At 53.0% G+C, this 14167-nt stretch overlaps 3 protein-coding genes and 1 non-coding gene across 4 annotated transcripts; 2 read left to right on the forward strand and 2 right to left on the reverse strand.

Annotated features, from left to right (window-relative positions):
- Window positions 1-481: 481 nt before the first annotated feature.
- On the forward strand, window positions 482-3292 carry RPS17 (ribosomal protein S17). Its single transcript, XM_063412733.1, has 5 exons — window positions 482-790; window positions 1003-1154; window positions 1589-1694; window positions 2747-2812; window positions 3168-3292. The coding sequence occupies exons 1-5, from the start codon at window positions 497-499 to the stop codon at window positions 3246-3248; spliced, it is 699 nt and encodes a 232-aa protein (XP_063268803.1). The 5' UTR covers window positions 482-496; the 3' UTR covers window positions 3249-3292.
- Window positions 1289-1416, forward strand: LOC134558827 (small nucleolar RNA SNORA71). The gene has a single exon (XR_010082412.1). It is a non-coding gene; the product is annotated as a small nucleolar RNA SNORA71 (small nucleolar RNA).
- A 151-nt stretch (window positions 3293-3443) lies between the features above and the next one.
- TERB2 (telomere repeat binding bouquet formation protein 2) lies at window positions 3444-9557 on the reverse strand. Its single transcript, XM_063412734.1, has 7 exons — window positions 9403-9557; window positions 8901-8982; window positions 7552-7695; window positions 6629-6707; window positions 4358-4446; window positions 4171-4259; window positions 3444-4098 (listed from the first exon to the last, which is right to left on the reverse strand). The coding sequence occupies exons 1-7, from the start codon at window positions 9464-9466 to the stop codon at window positions 3956-3958; spliced, it is 690 nt and encodes a 229-aa protein (XP_063268804.1). The 5' UTR covers window positions 9467-9557; the 3' UTR covers window positions 3444-3955.
- A 1898-nt stretch (window positions 9558-11455) lies between these two features.
- On the reverse strand, window positions 11456-14167 carry B2M (beta-2-microglobulin). Its single transcript, XM_063412757.1, has 4 exons — window positions 14007-14167; window positions 13571-13849; window positions 13067-13102; window positions 11456-11899 (listed from the first exon to the last, which is right to left on the reverse strand). The coding sequence occupies exons 1-3, from the start codon at window positions 14074-14076 to the stop codon at window positions 13089-13091; spliced, it is 363 nt and encodes a 120-aa protein (XP_063268827.1). The 5' UTR covers window positions 14077-14167; the 3' UTR covers window positions 11456-11899; window positions 13067-13088.

Genomic DNA, 14167 nt, shown 5'->3' on the forward strand with positions numbered 1-14167 from the left:
CTTTCTTGTGCCTTGTGTACTTCATGGGAGATCTCTGCAGTCTGGAGGTGTGGAGGGGAAGGTATGGATGTGGCTTTGGGGGAGGGATGGATGGAGCTATGAGTTGTGGATGCTGTTAGGTGGGTTGACTCAGCGGGGAGGGAGCTGGGTCTGCTGGGCAATCATTTTTAGATCCCCCTTACCCGAGGTCCCTGTGGGCCCTCAGGCTCCAGCTGAGCTCCCCTAATTGCAGCAAGAAGTTAATGAGGCTGATGGGAGGGCCTGTGTTCTCCCATTGTGGCAGTGGAGGGTGCTGCCCCCGCGGGGCTATGAGGGGAGAGGGGCTCCTCTCTGTGGGGCTGGGGAGGGCTGAGTTTGGCTTATGCTGCCACTGTGGACACCTGGTGTGCCCCATGTCCCTGGAGCAGGCTTGGCCTCCTTCCATGTCCCACAGTGGTAACTCTGCAGCAGCCCTGCTGTGGTCACCCCTCTTTCTTTGGGGCTGGGTGCTGTTTCCATGGGTGGTGTTGGTTTATGGGCGCTCAGTGTCCTCTCTGAGGGCCAGGCGGGGGAGGGCTGCTGCCGCTGGCCCCACAGGTCTCTCGGATTCCCTTCCCGGGCTGCTCCGTGCTGTTCCGGGGCGCTGCGGAGCGCCCCAGGCTGCGGGAGGGGCCGAGCCCCGCCCGCCATTGCCGCGCCCGCCTTCCCCTGCGCCGCAGCCCTCCGAGCCGCCAGGGGGCGCGCTGCGCCGCGCTGCCTTCCGGCGCCCCCCGCCATCTTCCGCTCTCTTTCCGCGGCTGCCGCCGACATGGTGGGTCCGGGTCTCGCCATCCGCCGCCATCCGCGGGCGGGCCCGCGCCCCCGCGGCGGGGAGCGGCGGGGGGGACCGGAGGAGACCGGGGCGAGAGGCAGTGGGGGGCGGCGGGGGCCGGGATGGCTGGGGAAAGGGAGGACTGGGGCGGGGGACGCTGGGCCTGGGCTCGGCGGAGCCTGACCGGCGGCCCTCCCGCCTGCTCCGAGTAGGGGCGCGTTCGGACGAAGACGGTGAAGAAAGCGGCGCGGGTGATCATCGAGAAGTACTACACGCGCCTGGGGAACGACTTCCACACCAACAAGCGCGTGTGCGAGGAGATCGCCATCATCCCCAGCAAGAAGCTGCGCAACAAGATTGCTGGGTGAGAGACTGCGGGCCCGAGCGGGCTTTGGGCGCTGGAGGGTCGCAGGGGTTCGGCACCGCGGGGGCCTGGGTGGGCTTTGGGCATCGGAAGGTCCTGGGGGATTCGCGCACGGCCTGGGGGTTCCTGCCGGGCCCTGCATTCGAAAGTGATTACGGTCCCGCCTGTGGCCGGGTCATTGATAGTGCAGGGAGAGCAGTGCGAGAGTTTTCCCGTGTTTGGGGGGGTCTGTGTCTCCCCCAAACCCTGTTGCTGTCGGACACGTTGTTTCTGGTGTCTCCTGGCGGTGGTGGGGTGATGCCGGGTCAGTGGTGGGACATCGCCGGGGTAGATGGTGGCAGCTGTCTTCATCCTGTTGTGGTTCCAGGATTTGGGGTGTGGGGAAGGGTGACGTGAGCCCTGGGAAAGCCCAGGACACCGCCGTGTCCCCGCAGGTATGTCACCCACCTGATGAAGCGAATCCAGAGGGGTCCTGTCCGCGGCATCTCCATCAAACTGCAGGAGGAGGAGAGGGAGAGGAGGGACAACTACGTCCCAGAGGTGAGGCTCCAGCTTCCCCACCGCTCCATCCTGCCTAGTCATACCTCCATAAACGGTCCCAAGTTTCTTTAAAACAAATCCTCAGCCAGGAGGAGCTGAGGAGAGTTTGGATCAAGGGGGCCCAGGTGGATCCCTCCAAAGCTGCTGCCTGGGACAGGAGCAGCAGGTGGCTTCTCATGGTTTGTTTTTCCTAACTTAAAATCTGGGAAAAAATAATTTGATGGGAAGCAGGAGGATATTTCAAAGTGGCTGAAAACCTGTCCTGCAGCCAGTGTCCCTAGAGGGAGGTTTTGGTAAAACCCCCTTGTCTTAACCCTCTCTTTGGACAGGGTCGAGATCTCACCTGTCACCTGGGTGAGGTGGTCCAGGAGGGCTTCCCTTGTTCCAGGAATATGATCCTGTTGCTCCTAAATGCTGTAGCCTTCAGGCACAGCACATCTTGCCCCTTTCCCAGATCCTCCCAGTCGGCTCCTGGCAGAGCTGTTGGTTTCTGTGCTGGCCCCAGAGAGACATAGCAGAGCAGGAGTGTCCATGCTGCAGCTGTTGGTGCAGTGTCAGCACACAAACCTGTACTGTTTGTGCTTTCTTAGGAAAAATCCTGGTGTTACATAGCTCTTGGGGAAGGAAACCTGTGGAGGTAGAGTTTTGGGGTCTGGAGAGGGCTGGAGGAAGTTTCTCTGGGACTAAAGAGCAGGAGAGCACAGGTCCTGGAGGTGGAACAGTGTTGGCATTATGGTGGCCTTGTGTCACAAGGCAGCTATGAGTGTCCCTGATGCCTGCCAGGACTGGTGCACTTGAGGGTCCAATGCCAGCTCTTCAGCAGCCTTGGCCTGGAGCAGGTTGGGCCTCAGTTTCCAAAGATTTGCCATAAAACAGGCTTTTCCCTCTACTGCCAGTGGCCTTTCAGTCAGGAAAGCTGTGTTCATCAGGATGCTCCTGGCTCTGCTGCTGGAACTGTTCCCCACAGCAGTGGAATGAGACCAGAGTGGCTGCGGGGACACCCTGGTAGTTGTGGGGCTTTATCAATCACACCTTTTCCTCTCTGTCCACAGGTCTCTGCCCTTGACCAGGAGATCATTGAAGTGGACCCAGACACCAAGGAAATGCTGAAACTCCTGGTTAGTGGCCACAGCTGTTCCCTGCACAGCTACTGGCATATCCCTGGCACAGCTCCTGCTGCCCTGAGTGGCTGGGTGGTGTCAGGGGCATCTCTCTGCCCCGGGTCCTGTGGGAGGATTAATTCATGTGTGGCTTTTGGAAGGGCAGAGGCATGGGGGCTTTACCACCAGCACAGTGGGGGTGTTTCTGGCCCTCCATTCTGATGATTCCCTCACCAAGGAGTCAATCTCTGGAGCAGGGTGGGCTCTTCTTAAGAGACCCGTGTCCACCCTTTGTGCTGCCCACAGCACCTTCCCAGAGGAACTTGTCTCCACTGTGTGTGACTGATCCCATTGTTTTTGTGTTATTTTCCAGGATTTTGGCAGCCTGTCCAACCTGCAGGTGACACAGCCCACAGTGGGAATGAACTTCAAGACGCCCCGAGGAGCGCTCTGAGCCTGTCCCTGTGTGTCGCTTTTCCAATAAACGTGAAGAAACCATCTCAGCCTGCCTGGTCTTTAGACACCCAAGGGATGAGGAGGGTGGGTTCTTGGGGTGCCACATTGGAGCATGTGGAGGACTCAACACCTTCATGTGTAAGCATCTTTTTGGGTTCTTTGCTGGCAGTTTGGGGTGTGAGGTGCAAAGCTGTCATTTTAGAGGCTCTCCTGACTTTATGGCAGTGGCAGAGAACAACCATGGTGACTGGAGCTTGTGGGAGCCTGTCCTAGGTTTGCCTGTGCTTCCTCCAAGTGGACAGCCTGGGGATCAAGCTGTGCCACAATAAGAGTTGCTTTTTGTAACCCCATTGGTCACTTTCAAGTGCTTAAATGAAAGGGATAAGTGTTAAAAATTCCTTGATTAAATGAAAGTAAGAAGAACTTGATGTGTCCCTCCAAGGACAACTTGCTTAAACTAGTTAATCACATCGTAAATCACCACCACTCCCCAGCCACAGAGTAAAAAGAAAATATTTGTTTTGGAGAGAAGTGCCTGTATTTGTTTGTTGTGAAATTTATTTTAAGTAGTTACCTAAAGAAGCAATACTGCAATAACTGTAGCCAGTACTTAACACATTGAACACTCTGAGCTGCAGTCAGATAATTTATACATCATCTGGCAGTTCTTACACTGAAGTTTTTGCTGCTCCAGCCACCTGTTCCTTACAATTTCCTTTTCATTTTGGTCTTCTCGCAGTGAATGCTAAATTTGCTTTGAACCCAGTACGCTGCATAGCCCGAGGTGCCAGGGATGAAGTCGTGGAGTTCCCCCTCATATTTCTTCATGTCCCGTGCAGAGGGATAGCCTGGGAGGGAAAAGGGGCTCACTGAGTCCCTGCTCCATCTGCCCCACCCGCAGCCCTCTCAGGTGTATTTACCTGTCACCATGTTATTGATCGGGTATTCCTGGAGGGCGCGGTACGGAAATTCTCCCTGGGCAGGTGCTTCAGAGTCTGTTTCTTCACTGCTGTATCAGCAGGGAACAAATTCTGTTAGTTCCTATGTGTTAGGATTGCTTGGAATCGAGGGTGCATCCAAATCCCACCACCCACGGTAGGAAAATACCTGTCAGCCAGGTCTAGCTCCTCCTCCTCTGGTTCTTCCTCAGAGCTACTTCTTGCTGCTCCTGGTTCCTCTGCCGGATTTTCTTTGGGCTGTGAGTATCAGTGCAAGGATGAGTTACAATTGTGCCGTGGGTCACCTGCAGAGCACCTGGGACACACTCCAAGTGCACAAGATTTTAGGGCTCATGGTTTCAAGCATAATTCAGAGTTTAATTTTAAATCTAAGGGTATTCCTGCTTCAAAAGTGCTGGGAAGTTGCTTTGAGAGGGGAGTGGGCGGTGACAGGGGGAAGGAGAACACCACACCAAAGGGCTGAGCTCAGCTTGTGGCAATTGGAAGCCCTGGAATAGTGCTGGGAGACTCGGTATGTCTGCTCCCTTCCAGTGCTGTGCCCCTGGGGTTGTCCTGCTGGGAGGGACACACAGCACAGCAAGCACAAAGAATCAGAGTCAGTTAGGTTGGAAAAGACCATTGAGTCCAGCCAGTGACCAGTCACCACCTTTCCAGCCAGACCACAGCACTGAGTGCCACGTCCAGGCATTCTGGGCAGCCCATTGTAATTCCTAATCACCGCTTCTGGGAAGGAATACTTTCTGATGTGCAACCTGAACCTCTCCTGGTGCAGCTTAAGGCAGTGTCCTCTCATCCTGTCCCTTGGCCCCTGGGCGCAGTACCTGACCCCCAACCAGCTCCACCCTCCTGTCAGGGCATTGTGCAGAGCCAGAAGATCTCCAGTGAGTGAGCTCCTTTTCTCCAGACTGAGTCCCCCTCAGCCACTCCTGGTGCTCCAGCCCCTTCCCCAGCTCTGTTCCCTGCTCTGGACCTGCTCCAGCACCAAAATGTCCTCCCTGAATTGAATTGAGAGGTCCAGAACTGGACACAGCACTCAAGTTTGGGCCTCAGCAGTGCCCACTAGAGAGGAAAAATCACTTCCTGGTCCTGCTGGCCACAGCTGCAGGCCCAGTGCCATTGGCATTCTTGGCCACCTGGGCTCATGTTCAGCTACTGCTGATCAGCACTCCCAGGACCTTTCTTGCTGGGCTGCTTTCCAGCCATTCAGCTCAGTCTGTAGCTCTGCAGGGGTTACTGTGGCCAAAGTGCAGGACCCAGAGCTTGGCCTTGTTGGCCCTCATACGAATGACCTGGGCCCGGTGATCCAGCCTGTGTGGGTCTCTCAGCAGAGCCTTCCTAGCCTCCAGTGGAACCACACTCCCACTCAACCTCGTGTCATCTGTGCATCTGCTAACGGTGGACTCAAATCTGCTCATTCAGATCATCAATGAAGACATTGAATAGGACTGGGCCCTGCACTGGTCCCTGGGGGACACCACTGGTGACTGGACACCAACTGTCCAAGCTGTGGGCTGCAGTTTTCCAGGAAATGCTGTGCAAAACTGTGTCAAAGGCTTTGCTGATGTCCAGGTAGGTGCATCCACAGCCTTTCTGTCATTGACTAGGTGGGAGGTGGGTCCCCTTTGTCATGAAGGGAAATCAGGCTGGTCAGGTAGGACCTGTCCCTCCTAAATCCATGCTGGCTGGGTCTGATCCCTTGGTTTTCCTGTATGTGCTGTGTGATGGCACTCCAAGTGATCTGCTCCATAACCTTCCCTGCCACAGGTCACACTGAAAGGCCTGTAATTCCCCAGATCCTCCTTCCAACCCTTCTTATGGATGGGTGTCACATTGATATCTCATTATCTGGGACCTCCCCAGTGAGCCAGGACTAGTGATTACTGATGAAGACTGGCTTGGCAAGCTCTTCCTGCAGTCCCTCATCACCCAGAGATGGATCCCATCCAGGCCCATGGACTTGTGAGTCTCCGAGTGGCACAGCAGGTCACTGACTGCCTCCTCCTGGATTTCTGGGGGTCCATTCTGCTCCCCATCCCTGTCTACCAGCTCAGGGGGCCATTTGTCCTGATACAACCAGTCTTAGCGTTGAAGACTGAGGAAAAGATGTTAAGTACCTCAGCCTTTTCCTAGTCTTTGGTGATGGACACTCCAATAAAGAATGGAGGTTTTTCTTGGCCCTCCTTTTGTTAATGCAATATTTATAAAAGTATTAACCTTTACAGATGTTGCCAGATTAAGTTCTAACTGAGCTTTCACCTAATTTTCTTCTTTCTGCATGACCTAAGAACATCCTTAAATGCTTCCTGAGTTGCCTGCCACTTTTCCCAAAGGCAATATATGCTCTTTTCCCCCTGAACTCCTTTGAAAGCTCCTTCTCAGCACACAGATTTGTGTGTACCACATAAATTTTCCATCTTACCTGTTCTTCAAGGTCATCTGCCTTCTCCCAAATAAACCGGCCAATTTTCCTTCTGATTTCTGCCAAGAACAACAAAACCAGTGACTGGGACAAAGAACAGCACTGTGGCAGTTGCTGTCAGTGTGATGCCCTGCAGGTGCCTCTGGGGACAACTCCAAATGCAACGTCCTGACCCCTGGGACAGGGCAATCCTAAGCACAAATTCAGGGTGGGCAAGAATGGATTGAAAGCAGCCCTGAGGAGAAGGACTTGAGGGTGTTGGTGGATGAGAAGCTCATGGATATGACCCAGTCATGTGTCCTGGGCTTGTCCCACACTGTGGGCAGCAGGGGAGGGGACGATTCTGCCCCTCTGGCCCCCTCAGGAGCAGCAGTGCTCCTCCAGCTCTGGGGTCCCAACAGCAGAAGGACATGGAGCTGCTGGACAGAGGCCAGAGAAGGCCACGGAGGTGCTCCAAGGACTGGAGCCCCTCTGCTCTGGAGCCAGACTGGGAGAGCTGGGGCTGTTTCCCTGGAGAAGAGAAGGCTCCAGGGACACCTCAGAGCCCCTTCCAGGGCCTAAAGGGGCTCCAGGAGAGCTGGAGAGGGGCTGGGGACAAGGGATGGAGTGACAGGACAGGGGGGAATGGCTTCAAACTGACAGGGCAGGGTTAAACAGGATACCGGGAAGAAACTCTTCCCTGTGAGGGTGGGGAGGCCTGGCACAGGTTTCCCAGAGGAGATGTGGCTGCCCCATCCCTGGGAACGTTCAAGGTCAAGCCACTCTGTGATAATAGGTGGATTATACTCTGCCCTTTAGGAGGAAGAGCCACTCCCCAGCAGAAGGAAAAGTCCCTCTCTGCAAACAAGTAACTACTTGGCATTAAGGCTCATGGGGGATTTCCCTGGGAACATATCCCCAGATGATTTTTTTTTCCTTGACCTTCTTGCAGGCAGGCAGGGGGCAAGACAAAGTGGCCCAGAACCACCGAGGGCTTCTCTCCAGCGCCAATGCCTGCACACGCTGAGAGGTAACAGGAGTGAAAGACTGTGGCTCTGCCCTCCAAGTAATTGAGGCTCTCGTGTATGCTGGAAGAGAGAAAGAGAGCTGGTTTACAAAGGAGAATCTGGAAGCAAACCAAAAACTGAAACGTTTAGAGGGTGTTGTCATTAAACCTGCTCTGATATTTTTGACAAAAGCACCTATTTTTCTGTGATTTTCCAGCTGTGAGACTCTACAAGTCACCTCCCGTTACAGTCCCAGCTCCCAGCACCTCCCAGGAGGAGGGACAAGGGTAAATGTATTTTTAGGGATTACACCGTCTCACTCTTCTCTTGAGAAGAAACTACCTCGGGAAGGGCAAAGCCAAGATTTTTCTACAATTATCCTTCATCACACTGGTTCTTACTCACGCAACTGAGCAAGGAAGTGGAGGTGGAGGGTGCTCCAGCCCCCACTGCCCTCCTTAGAGGGGAATTAAATTTTGTTTGCTGGGTTTAAGGATGTGTATAATGGTTACATTGTTTCACAAGAAACTATTTAACTATATACATCGGAAAAAAAAAAATATATAAAATTATCTGGAATTCCCCTGGGGGAAAAGGCTGGTCTGGCAGCACGTTGTCTGAACAAAAGTTGTTATTCTGTGTTTATTGGAATTTCCCTTGCTTAGCTGGAGCAAGTGGCTGAAAGATTCCAAAATTCAAAGCTAGTTTTAAGCACTGGTGTGTTAAAAAGAAACTGCTTAGTCCAACCTAGCAAAACCTAAAAGAAACATTAGGGCTTTCTTTCCCACAAATATGTTTACATGACTAAATAATGAATACAAATATTCACAGATATTGAGGAAGCGAGGAAGATCCTGAAGACTTTCCTTATATTTGTACAAATGTTCCATAGCTCTCTATTTTTTCATATTAAGCATTTTAGCCCTTTTCCATCCATTTTTACCCCAGTGCTTCCTTCTAGCATTAATCCACCCTGGCTTTTTAGCACCAGGTTCCTTCCTTGGGAGTTGGATCACCTCTATTTTAGATGCTGATTTTCCAGCAGATAATTCACAACCAGCACTACTAATTTAATTTATATTACAGTTAATCCCCTCTCAACACACAGATGATTTTTCTCTATTCTATCTACAGCTTAGTGTGGGTGTCAGTTTTTCTGACCCCACTGGGCAATAAAATCCTGGCGGATCCACACCATGACTTTAAAAACACCCCCTTGATTTTTACAGAATGTCAGTATCCATGAAATACTTTCCACTAAACACACTAAGGCCTGCTTTGCCCACCTGCGGGTGTCGGGGTGGGCCGCATCGCTGCTGAAGAGGTAGTCGGCATCCAGCCAGTGGGCGATCGTCCCGCCACCGTCTGCTGCAGGGGACAGGAGGGACACGAGGGTGGGCATCCAGGGGGTTCCCACCTCGGGGTGACCTGGGATGGGGACAGCCGGTTGTGGGGCCGCAGAGACGGGCCCTGAAGTGGAAGCTGTGATAGCTCCCTACGGCTGTGGGACTCCCATTGCTCCCCTGAAGGGCTTTTCCTCAGTGTGGGGCCACCATGGACTGGCCAAACTCATGATCTGCTCTGTTGTGTGGGCCTCAGACCCATGAAGGGGTGACAGGGCTGTGCCCCCACTGCGGTGCCCTGCTGAGGAATGATGGGGCTGTGTCTCCCCTCCTAATTCCCCCTGAGTGGCGACAGGGCTGTGCCCCCCTCAATCCCCCCCGCAGATTCCTGCCAGCTCGGTGCCCCGGGGCACCCTTTGACTTCGGCATCGCCTGGCCCCCTCACCCCACAGCCCCCGCGGGCCCGGGCTGACGCTCTGCGAGAACCAAGCACGGTGGCCACGGAACATCGCGGCGGGAACAGCCCTGAGGGGAAACGATGGCGGGAACAGCCCTGAGGGGCTGGGGAGAGGCGGGAACGGCCCTGAGGGGCTGGGGGGAAGCGGGAAGGACCCTGAGGGGAAACGACGGCGGGAACAGCCCTTAGGGGCTGGGGGGAAGCGGGAACGGCCCTGAGGGGCTGGGGAGAGGCGGGAACAGCCCTGAGGGAGAGACGACAGCGGGGACTGCTCTGAGGGGAGACGATGGCGGGAACTGCCCTGAGGGGAGGCGGTGGTGGAAAACCCGACGACAGGGAGAAAGGCTGGAGCTTTGTCGGGGAGCTTTAAGCTGGATATGACGGAAAGGTTCTTCCCCCAGTGTGGCCGGGCACTGGAACAGCTCCCCACGGCAGCCCCAAGCCTGACAGAGCTCAAAGGGCACTTGGACAACGCTCTGAGGAACAGGGTGGGGACTGGGGTGTCCTGTGCAGTTAGAAGTTGGACTTGATCCTTGTTCTCCCAGTTTTTCTCAAAAAAACCCTTGCATTTTGCTGACTCCAGAAACTGCTTGCAGAAAAATTGCATTGTATTTCATAAAGCACAAATGAGGCTTGTTTCATGCTTCAAGCTTCCCAAGATACCCCTCAGGATACCCCATCCTTTGGGAACTATCTCCAGCAGCAGCACAGCAACATCCCAAGTACCTCAGAACTCCAAATATGCTGGATAAAACAGAGAAGGTATTTCTGGACATGGTCCTGAAATCCAATTGTTAAAGAAAAACAACCTCTGGTATGGGCATGTGTTGCTCTCCCACAGACTGGGGATTTTTGAGTAAACCATCAAAATATTTCTTAAGTAAGAACAAAAAAATCCCAGATGCAATCAGGGCAGACATCCTCATTGTGGGAAGACGACGATGTGTCTTTTGGAGACATTGTTTCCACAGAATCTTCACTTTCGGCAGCTGACTCCACTCCTGTCCTAACTAGGATGAAGTGGTTACCTAGCCATTATTCTGGTGCTCTTGAGGATAGGAAAGGTGGAGCTGAGGTGGTGGACAGCACTTCAGTGGCCCTCCATGATCCATAGGAGGAGGTCAAGACATGTTCCACAGCTCTTTGGGCTCACACAGCAGTTTGTGCTGCTCCACTGGGGTCTCTGGGAGAGAAGCCAAAACCTTTTCCCCTCTCCCAGGCCACCTTCTCTCACTCCAGGACAACTGCTGAGGCTGCCTGGTCCCCAGAGAGCATTCAGTGCTGAAGGCAGAGCTGTGTGCTGTCCTGCTGTCCCGTGCTGAATGATGAGCACTGTGCACATGACAGCCCCACTTGTGCTGCCTTGAACACCCCTCTGATGAACCCAAAGGGATCCCCATAATGGGGCCCTGCCCCTCAGCAACCTCCCATGGGGGTGCTGAAACTGCAACAGACTGATTTTCCTAATCCCTAACAAAAAAAATTGGTTGTAATGAAAATAGCTACAGAACAAGACAATATCCATCAAAATCTCAAGTGGATGTTCTGTAACACCATCACAGCAAATCTTAATACACCCAAGAGACATGGGATGCCCTGAGTCACCAGGTACCCTCGATCCCATACACATGATCCTGGTTAAATCCATTTGGATCCAGTATTTCTCAACCAATCTTTCTGATTTCTTCATATAATAAAAATGAGCTGTAGCATCAGTTTTGGGTAGTGTCATCAGTCCCTGACAGTTCAACAGAGGACCAGCCCCAACCACACTTTTCCATGAGGTCAAGCACAGATAGAAAACCAGAACTGCAATCCACCAACTCACACATCTGCTTCCCCAGGCTTAGCTTTACACCACACCCTCCAAGATGCATCAGCCAGAGCTCTCCCCCACGGAGTAAACACCATTCCCTGCCATCGCTCCTTCTGTGTCCCACCATGTGTCCCCAAGGTTCTTTATCCTTTTTCAAACCTTGTGCCTTCCCTTCAGAGTCACACAGGAGCCCCCAGCCAGGCAGAGACCACATCAGAAAAAAAAAATCTTTAGTTCTCTTTTTATTGATGGAAAAGGGCTCTTGCATCTTCTCAGTGAGATAAAAAAAAAGCACAACTGACCATCATGACACCCAGGCTACATATCCACCCACAACCCAGTGGCCATCAGAGCCTGTGAAATCAGCTTGGGCTGTTGAATGATGCCAAAGAAACATTTTAAGGACTAGCAGTTTATTAAGGTATAAACATCCTGCAAAATTTGCAGCAGTGAAGAGCTACTTTGTTTTTTAAGCAGTAATGTGGGCATTTTTAGCTACATTTTTAGCTCTAAAAGCCTGCAGACCATCCTTGATGCTATTGCCTAAGTGATCTTTTTAACAAGGCTTATTAGTGAATTTCTGAAAGGAAGTTGATTACTCTTGTAGAGTTGATGAAGAATGGACAGAAGCTTGAGAAGTCTTTGACTTGCAAGAGGAATTTCTCCGACCTGCATGGAGAGAGTAGATTGACTTAAGTCACTCTAGTGACACCTTCCACTTCACAGTTATTTTAGGACTAAAAACCAGTCTCCTCAGAGTGGTCTGACTGCAGCATCCCTGCAGAACCACCTTCCAGTGAGATTCACGTAAAAATCCTGCAGAACCTGCTTTTCTGTCTCTTCCTTGCTGGAGTTCCAAGTTCAAAAAGTAAAGAGGATCCTTGTTCTCCACCCCAGGGAGTTTGTCCTGCTTTCAACTCTTTCCATGCCAGCTCAGGAAATCCTTGTGCCCAGAGCACAGTGAAGTCACTCACATTCCACCTGCAGCTAGACTGGGAATCCCTCACCAATGTCCCACCAACTGAAGCCATGGAGCTGTGTGGGCACAGCACATTTCAAACCCTGCCCTGGGGCCAGGTTCTCACCCCCACTGCCCACAGCTGAATGACAAACCAGAGGAGTGACTGTATACAACTTCTTAGAGCTCTGCAGGAACTGCGTCTTTTCATGTAAGGGTCCTGTCAAGGCTTGTCTCAGGCACAGTTCATCATTATCCAGCCTCTAACAGGGCACAATTACGGTGTTTCAACCAGGATTACGTCAGCTGGGCCACATACTCAGTTTCTTTTCCCTATCAAGTGTTAAACTAGAATTTCCCTTTTGCTAAATTCAGATCAGTTACACACAGATATTTTGAAGAACTTGGAGCCCTCAGGCTGAGACACCCGTGAATAAACCCAAAAGTGTTTCTCCTCATGAATCCCACATGGCACTGCCCTGCCACAGGGTTAACCACCCTGCCACCCACCCTGAGGTACAGGGTACAGCGACTTCCTCCCCTGACAGGAGACAGCACTTCAGGACATGAGGGAACTTCAGGGGACCTGCGACAACTCTCTGCGGTATCTGACACAACATCATGCAAGGAAGATTTTTTTCCAAAGTTCTCCTTTTTTTTGGAGCAAAGGACTCTTGTTGGCACAGGATAGCCAAAACCAGACCAAAACAGTGGGCAGAAAGGATGTGGGAAGAGTTTTGTGTCCCAAATCAGCACTAATATGATCGACTTTTTTGGGTGTGGTTGTTTTGGTTCCTCAGCTTTTCAAACCCTCCCCCCTACAGAAATGGTTCCGTGTTTCCCTTATCAGCACAGCACACAGCATCAGAATAACTCACCGTGGATCATCCCAGCCACAGCTCAGAAGTCTGGTTCTGCAGGAAAGAAGTGCAGAGTGTTAGGCTTGGGGGCAAATGGCACCCCTCTCCCCTGTCCCCACAAGGTTCTCCCTGCCACAGTGTAGTAACCAGAGAGTTGCCCTCAGCTGTAGCTGAGGCTAGGTCACCACCATCAGCCCCGACTGCTGCGTCCTTCCTTATATTCACACAACATAAAGCAAAATTTCACTGCGTGACCCATCGCCTTCTAGTTAAGCTCACCAAAGCAGAGATCAGAAGAGACAGCATCACCAAATCCCTGTGGATTAACACCAATGCATCCCTGAATCCTTCACAGGTATGTGTAACAGCCTTCTCAGCTAAAGCCAAGTTAATTTTCTATCTCTAACACAAGACCTTCAAACCCCACTCTGTTCCAACACCCTGCTTCCCAGGAAAAGGAACAGACACAGCATGGCTATAAAGCAAGGAGTTCCAGCACACAGAAGGGAAGGCACAGCATACCCCATCGGTAAATGCCTGGCTCCGCCATGCTGGAATGCACCACCCTGCAGGTGAAGATGTCCTCCCTTGTGGGGATGAAGGGCGCATAGACCAGGCGCTGGAACTGCCACTTCTCGTTGAAGGACAAGTCCCCGTAGGTGACGTCGGGCATGGGCTCCCCGTTCTTCAGGAGTTGGACTTCAATCTCGGGTGGGTGAAAGCCATTGACGAAGCACTGGAAAACGTTCCCCTTTCCCTCCTCGGCGCGGGAACGGGCGTAGACTTCGACCTTCGGCGCCTCTGGAGAGAGGGGCGAAGGCGTGTGAGAAGCGGGGCTGCGGTGGGCATCGCCTCGACGCCAACCCTCGCCCACCCACCCGGGCACAGTGACCCGGACTCACCGGGACCCCCAGCCCCTCACCCCCGTGAGGACCCTTCGCGCCGCCCAGGCACTCACCAGTGGCTGCCTCCAGGCTGGGCAGCGCCAGCAGCACCAGCACGCCGAGCGCCAGGACCCTCCGCACCATTCCGGCCGCTCGCTACCTCGCCGTTTCCCGGAATGTCGCAGCCCAGCTTCGACTCCGCCTTTTATACCTCCGGCGAAAGCACGGCCAATGG

Source organism: Prinia subflava, chromosome 15 (assembly GCF_021018805.1).
Source record: "Prinia subflava isolate CZ2003 ecotype Zambia chromosome 15, Cam_Psub_1.2, whole genome shotgun sequence".
NCBI classification, from domain to species: domain Eukaryota; kingdom Metazoa; phylum Chordata; class Aves; order Passeriformes; family Cisticolidae; genus Prinia; species Prinia subflava.